Genomic DNA, 7,500 nt, shown 5'->3' on the forward strand with positions numbered 1-7,500 from the left:
GTCTCTGTGTGTGTGTCTCTGTGTGTGTGTGTGTGTGTGTGTGTCTCTGTATGTGTGTGCGTGTGCGTGTCCCCAGCCTCTCCACGCTGCGAAGCTGCTCTCCGTGCTGAAGTGCATGGCCCACCGCACCGGCCCTGACGCCTTCTTCATGTTCCCGGGGAAGAGTGCCGCGGTGAGGCAGAAACCTGGACCTTTCACCTTTTAACCTCTCAACCCTCGCCCGTGTGCCCTGCCTTGCCTCGCGAGCTCGGCTGTGTTTCAGTAGTGCTGACTTGTAGTAGATGATGTGACCTAAATGGCACATGGCTGGATTCGTTCCAGAAGATCTCTGTGAAATCGGATTTGCAAAATTACTCCCACGGAAAACGCACACACTGAGGACGAACTGGATGACCTGCCTAAAACATCTCTGAGCAGGCACATTGCCCTTTCCAGCTCTGTAGGAGTCTTATTCCCAGCTCTTAACTGATATCGGCTCTGGCTGAAGGTCTGGTCCTAATTCCACACCTTCAAATCCCCCCCGTAGTGGGAAAGACGATATCACCACCACCTCCCCATCTTTAAGTCTTCTCTCTCTACACCCTTCATTAATCCCCGCTCACACCCTCTCATGTCCACACAAGAGCTGTAGGCAACAATCTTTAATTCCCCTGGGCAAATTCTCTCTGTCCTCTGTGAATGAGGCACTGAGCCTTTTACCAAAACTGATGGTGGAATTTGAGATTGTTAATAGTCTGGACTGCAGGTAGTAGACTGACACAAATGATGTATGAGTTACATGAATCCTGGTGTAGAGAGACTGAGAGAAACTGCATTTTTACCAGGATTTGGTCTGAAAGCATTTTAAGTTCAAGACTTATTGCCGGAGTAAAAAGTAAGCTTTAAGGTGCAGACATATTTGAAGGGGAACCCGCACTCACACACAGGAATACACAGTAGTTTTGGATACATCCTGCTAAATACAATATTCTCAGCCATTACTCCATTAAACCAAGGTACAAATATTAAATTCACACAAATATGAATGAGCTAGTTTTCAGTGCACAAACTAAACAAAGCTAACATTTTTACATTTTACAAGATTTACAGCCTTGAATACGTAAGGTCCACCTTAGGTGTGTGTGTGTTCTGGTGTCTGAGCTTTTGAGTTGTTATACGAGTTCGGGTGTCCGAATTCTAAACTGATTCAGCGTGGTAATCCCGTGCGTGTGATCTGGTGTCGTCTCCAGGCCATTGCACTACCACCGATCGCAAAGTGGCCGTACCAGAACGGCTTCACCTTCCACACCTGGCTGCGTGTGGACCCCATCAACAACATCAACGTGGACAAGGACAAGCCCTATCTTTACTGGTGGGTCTCTCCCGGCTAAACCCTGCTGCTGGCGCTGAGCTTTTCTGCACATGCCACGCAAAGCCCCGAGGAGCTCAAAGCGGAACTGTCGTTCTGTGTAACCATAAAAAGAATTTGATGTGCGCACTGCATCAAGGAGGAGACGGGATTTGGTTGAACAAATGTGCAAGCGACATTTGTTCTCCCTCCTTCACTCTTTTTTTTTCTTTATTTCTATTCTCCTTTTCACTCCTTTTATTTATTCTTTCTCTTCATCTTCTCTCACCCCCCCCCCCCCCCCCCAAGACACTCTCTCTCTCTCTCTCTCTCTCTCTCTCTCTCCTGCCAAGGCCTCTGTTCTGCCCCATTTTCAACTTATAATTAATTTGTCAGAATCTAATTTATGCAGCAGGGGCTGCTTGGACTCACCCGGATGATAAGTGATCCACTAAAACAATTGCAGCAGGAGCGGCTGTTGGCTTAGCGGCGGATTAAGTAGGATTAGCGCGGTAGATCACCAGGCAGCCCCCTCTGTGCAGAATGCCTGGGGCTTCTGCGATGCCAATGGCCTCCACGGTGCTCGTTCATATTCTCACCGGGCTTTACTGTTAACGCACGAGCCGAAGGAGAGCCAACTGTCCTCTTTAAGATGATCTTACTAACACAGACACGAAGCTGTGCTTTCTGCCATCTCTCTCTCTCTCTCTCTCTATCTATCCATCTCTCTTTTTCATTCATCTTTCTCTTTTTCTCTATCGCTTTTCCTTCTCTCTGTCGCTTGCACTCTCTCACTCCCTCTCATAAACAAGATTAAATGAAATGTTAATATCTCTCTCTCTCTCTCTCTCTCTTCTCCTAGTTTTCGCACAAGTAAAGGCTTAGGGTATTCGGCACACTTTGTGGGTGGCTGTCTGATCGTGACCTCGTTGAAGTCCAAAGGGAAGGGCTTCCAGCACTGTGTGAAATACGACTTCAAGCCTCAGAAGGTAGAGTGGCTGTCTTCCTTTCCTCCAGCTCCAATACATCAGAGAGATAGACTGGGAAGTCACAAGATGTCGCCTCATTTCTTACCACTCTGCCAAATGGGTCATTCTGATGATCGCCTTCACCAGTAAATCTAAAATAATACGTCAATGCATCATTCGGAGGCTAAATGATGACAGATCAGGGATGTATTGTATAAGAACTATGGAATTAACTACTAAGTTATATTTTGGACGCCGTCAGAGAAAGCCAAGGCAGCTCCTCTTTGTTTGTGTGACGTCTTGGATTGCTAATTTGAACGTTTGTGGTCAGAGAAACTTGACACTGGTTTTCTCTGTCAGTCTGAGATGAGTTATCTCAAAGCTCCAATAAAAAAAACTTTGTAAGCCTGCTGCCTGGATATGCAACCCGACTATGGGTATGGATTTAAAAGGAATCTCACTCCATGCGCTCGTTCGGCAAGAACTACGAAGGTGTGAGTCAGAGCTGACAGCGTCTCCAGAGAGGGGAGTCTCATCTCTGTCTGATTATTTGATTAGACCAACACAGTGAGAGAGCTTCTCCTGGGCCTCCCTTCACAATCAGACAATCGGACAATTCAGTCAAAAGCCTTCCTCTGTAATATATGGCCTAAAAACTGGTGTTTCTCCACTGTGACCCAGACGAACACCTGAACTAATTTGAAACTGTGACAATCTGCCAGCGGAAGGCAGTGTGCAGTCCCAGTGCAGCCAGCTAGCCGAGTTGGAGTGAGATTCATCGCTCCAGCTCCCGGCGTGACAACCGCCGCAGTGCTCACAGTGGGAAGCCTGGATCTATTTTAGGCCTCCGTTCAATCCTCTTCCCTCCAGAGAGATCTCATCTCAGGGATAGCCACCTTCGCCGAGTTTTTTAATCATTAAACGGGAGCTTAAAAAGCTAAAGTAGGTGTGATCGTAGCCAGAGGGGGAATGAGGACCACTGGAGCCTGGCGAGAGAGAAAAGTTTGGAACCTGGAAACATGAGGCACAGTTTAAAATGTCTTGGAGTTTGGTGAACCGGGGGGTGTGGGTTTGTATTGGTAATGTGTGTGTGTGTGTGTGTGTGTGTTGCAGTGGTACATGGTTACCATAGTGCACATCTACAACCGCTGGAAGAACAGTGAAATCAGCTGCTATGTTAATGGAGAGCTGGCCTCATATGGAGAAATCACCTGGTTTGTCAACACGAGTGATGTGAGTATCCTGAGACACTGTTCCCAAACCTGCTGTCCTTACTGACATCGTGTAGTGTGAGGACATTTCATATCACATTTGAACTGTTTAATAGTTTTCAGAAATAAATGTCTAAAAGGAGTTTTTTTTTTTTTTCCCTTTGGGAACTGCTCCCTTGGGAACAAGTACACAGCAATTAGAAAACCCCTGATGGTTTGGCATCACATCTGAGGCTTTAGGTTATGTATTTAGAAATGCAATATTAATTGTTTTCTGTATACTTTTGTGTAACATATCACATATTAGCACCTGTAAGGTTCAGCTCTCTGTCTATCACACTTTCTCTCTGTTTCTCTGTTCTTCTGTCCCTCCCAACCCGATGATTGGCGGGTTGCCTGGCAGCTGTCTGTCGGACGCACTGCTCTTGGTGTTCTTAGTGTGTGTGTGTAAGACAGACATGCCAGTCCTTTAGAGATGATGTGCTGGAGAGAAAGGCACTAATGTAACTAGGGTTGCCATGTTGAGACCGCATTCCCCTCACTCTGTAAGATTGACATGATCGCTCACCATGAATGTTTGGTTTTTTTTGGGGGGGGGGAATTTGAAATTTGTGTGTTTATTGATGTTTGTTTGTTGGTTTGTTGTTGAACATATGGCTATTAATGATACACAGACAGACAGAGTAATACAGAATGTGGATAAGTGTGCACTCAGACATATTTGTTTATCATGTGGAAAGCAAGCTGCTGTGTGAAATGAATGGTCCAATGCAGAAGGTATCAGACACAGACCATCTTCACAGCTGCTGCTGTGCTGAAGCTGATCTTATTACCTGAGTACTGAGAGCACGTTCAGATGATGCTGTTCCTGTAGCTCGGCCACCGCACCGCTTTCTGGCCAACCTCTTGAAAACTGTGTCCTTTTTTTATCGCATTGAATTGTCAGTATTGTTGTTCCTTAAAAGAGAATTTCAAGAAATCTTTTTTTTGACATGACATTTCACGCGTTTGGCAGACACCCTTACATTTTCAAGCATGTTACAGAAGTAGGCGAGACCAGGACTCTTATTGGTATAGCATAGAGCATTTGATCAGTTTGGGTTTGAAGCCTGGTCCCTCACAGTACATTCAGCTTTGTTATCCACTACACTATACAAACCATTTTTTGTTTTTAAAGAGACCACAGAAAAAGCAGATGTGCTTCTCGGGGCACGAGGCCATGGTATTGACACATGGGCTCAGGTGACCGCGTCTCAGCATCTTTGTCTGCAGGGGCACAGTCCACAGTCCTCAGTCATGGTTGTTGGTGGCAGGTTTGAGCTCCGCTCACAATGACCTAAGGTTCCGTAACCTGGCGTCCGTCTTCCCCTCTGCAGACGTTTGATAAATGCTTCCTGGGCTCGTCGGAGACGGCGGACGCAAACCGGGTCTTCTGCGGCCAGATGGGGGCGGTGTATCTGTTCAACGAAGCGCTCAATGCCGCTCAGATCCTCGCCATCTTTCAGCTTGGCGCTGGATACAAGGTAAAGTATAGCCACTCGCAGCGTCCTGCTGCGCCCGCCGTGTAAATACACTTCCGCTGACCAGTCGTGAACTCTCAAAGAGGACAGAGTAGTTGGTGTATTAATATGTATGAAATCAGGGACAGGAACTACAGGTGACTCACAACTTAGAAAACACTTTAAGATCGTGTACCCTTATTCATGCAAATTATGTTTATGTAAATGAAGGGCCAATCACTGTTAATTCCATGTTGTATAATTGCCATTTGTGTGATAATTAACTGCTGATGACACGTATTGTCTACAAAAATACCTGATAAGGGAATGCACAGTGTTTGAGCTCTGACTCACTTGCGCTCTGACTCTGAGCTCTGACTCTCTGAACTGTTCTCCCTGTCTGCCCAGGGCACGTTTAAGTACAAGGCTGAGAGTGACCTGCTGTTTGCGGAGCACCACAAGGCTCTGCTGTATGATGGGAAGCTGGCGGGCAGCGTCGCCTTCACGTACAACCCCAGAGCTACAGACGCGCAGCTGTGTTTGGAGTCCTCACCCAAGGACAATGCCTCCATCTTCGTACACTCGCCTCATGCCCTCATGCTGCAGGTAGACACACACACACACACACTCTCTCTCTCTCTCTCTCTCTCTCTCTCTCTCTCTCTCTCTCTCTCTCTCTCTCTCTCTCTCTCTCTCTCTCTCTCTCTCTCTCTCTCTCTCTCTCTCTCTCTCTCTTGCTCCCTTTCTCCCTGACTTGTGTTACAGCTGTGCCTGTCTCCCAGACAGCAGGCTAATGACTCATCACTGTAATTAAACACCCTGGCATATCATCTGCTCTCTGCCAGTCCTGTCACCCGTGACGTGCTGTTTGACTCGCACAGGCCACTGTCGCAGACCCAAGCACAGCGAAGGGCCCCGCATGTCTCCCGAAACCTTGTGTGACGTGTGTTAAAATGCTTTATTTCAGTACTCGTTACACACAACCCCTTAGAGCCAGAGGTCTGCGCAGCTCTGTGTCGGTGTCGCAGCATCTAGCGAGACCCGCAGGAAAAACGGAACAACAACAAAAAACCAGGAAACGGGGTCGCATGAAGTTTAGATGATTACGGTTTATGGGAGCAGTGTGAGAATGACTGACTGTAGCAGGCACATAGTAACAATGATCATGATGATGATATTTTGTTTATAACCGCCCAAGATCATTGTACATGCAGTACAAAAGGTACGAAAGTTACAAAAGTAAAAAGAAATGAACAATCAATACCTAATAAGGGGAAAGTAGAATCGATTTGGCATTGTAAATGCGCATCAGAGGACCGCAGAATCCATGAAGGTGCGTGCAGGTGAAGAAGGTGCCTGACCACGCAAGACCTTAAAACACCAGAAGAAGTGATTTTATATGAGTATACAGAACGGAGAAGCTGTTAGTATCGCTTCTGATTCGTCATTTAAAACAATTCTCAGCCATCCAAGACTGTCAGCCAGGCATCCAACTAGGGTAGAGGGTGGCATCGTGTCTGCAGGCTCAGTGTCTATGTAAATGTGTGTATCATCTGTATAACTGTGGAACTGGAGACCGTGGTTTCTGATAATGTTACCGAAGGGAGCACGTAAATAATAAAGATTAGCAGACCAAGGACTGATCCCCGAGGAACACCAAGCGAGAGACTAGACAGATCCAACGTAAATCTGCCAAGAGAGAAAAACTGTTGTCTGTTGGTGAGATGGATGATTTAAACCAGAGAGCTCTTTCAGTGATGCTGACCAGGTTTTCAAGTCTAGAAAGCAAGTTATCGAGACAAACCAAGTACGTTAAAAAAACCTAATGTTTGCTTCTACCATGACCAGTGCAGTTTTAGTACTGTGGGTAACTGTAAACCCAGACTGAAATTGTTCAAATACGTTAGTGTAAGAGATGTTCCTTCAGCTGGGGAGCCACATCAGTTGTGGTTTACCAAAGGGAAGTACAGAAATCGGTCTGTAGTTGCTATCAGTAGCATGACTGAAATCTCCCCATGGAGCTGTATTGTGCATTGGGAAAGAAGCCTTAGATTTCTTGGCTCTGACTGTATATACGCTGTAGTCACAATAAATCTCAATTGCTCAAGCTCTAAATTGAACAATATATTGTTGTTGTTGATAAAACTGAAAAAATCTTTCCAGTCAGTTATTTATTGTTTCTATTAAAATTAAAATAATACACATTCATAACTACTGTTTGCTTCTTTTTGTTGGACAAATTGCTTATTTAACCTTTTAATTCTGCTGTCTACCTCAGAGTTACTAAAGTAAGCATGTCTTGAAGATGACTACAGCTTAACGTTTCTCTCTCTCTCTCTCTCTCGCTCTCTCTCTCTGACACTAACTGTGTGTCTGTGTCTCTCTATCTCACTCTCTCACTCTTTCTGAGATGACGATGTGTCTCTGTCCATCTCACTTACTTTACTTAACACCCCTTTCTCTCTCTCTCTGTCTCTCTCTCTCTCTCTCTCTCT

The 7,500-nt window shown here is 45.8% G+C and overlaps 1 protein-coding gene across 6 annotated transcripts in view; it reads left to right on the forward strand.

The window, feature by feature from the left end:
- lrba (LPS responsive beige-like anchor protein) overlaps window positions 1-7,500 on the forward strand; it is a 191,063-nt gene that overhangs the window by 23,735 nt on the left and 159,828 nt on the right. For all 6 annotated transcript variants that reach the window (XM_035530261.1, XM_035530262.1, XM_035530265.1 and 3 more), the window contains exons 4-9: window positions 77-172; window positions 1,230-1,351; window positions 2,190-2,316; window positions 3,409-3,528; window positions 4,883-5,029; window positions 5,414-5,611. In XM_035530261.1, coding sequence (XP_035386154.1) covers window positions 77-172; window positions 1,230-1,351; window positions 2,190-2,316; window positions 3,409-3,528; window positions 4,883-5,029; window positions 5,414-5,611 — 810 coding nt within the window. The remainder of the gene's footprint in view (window positions 1-76; window positions 173-1,229; window positions 1,352-2,189; window positions 2,317-3,408; window positions 3,529-4,882; window positions 5,030-5,413; window positions 5,612-7,500) is intronic.

The sequence above is a fragment of the Electrophorus electricus genome, chromosome 9 (assembly GCF_013358815.1).
Source record: "Electrophorus electricus isolate fEleEle1 chromosome 9, fEleEle1.pri, whole genome shotgun sequence".
In the NCBI taxonomy this organism is placed as follows: domain Eukaryota; kingdom Metazoa; phylum Chordata; class Actinopteri; order Gymnotiformes; family Gymnotidae; genus Electrophorus; species Electrophorus electricus.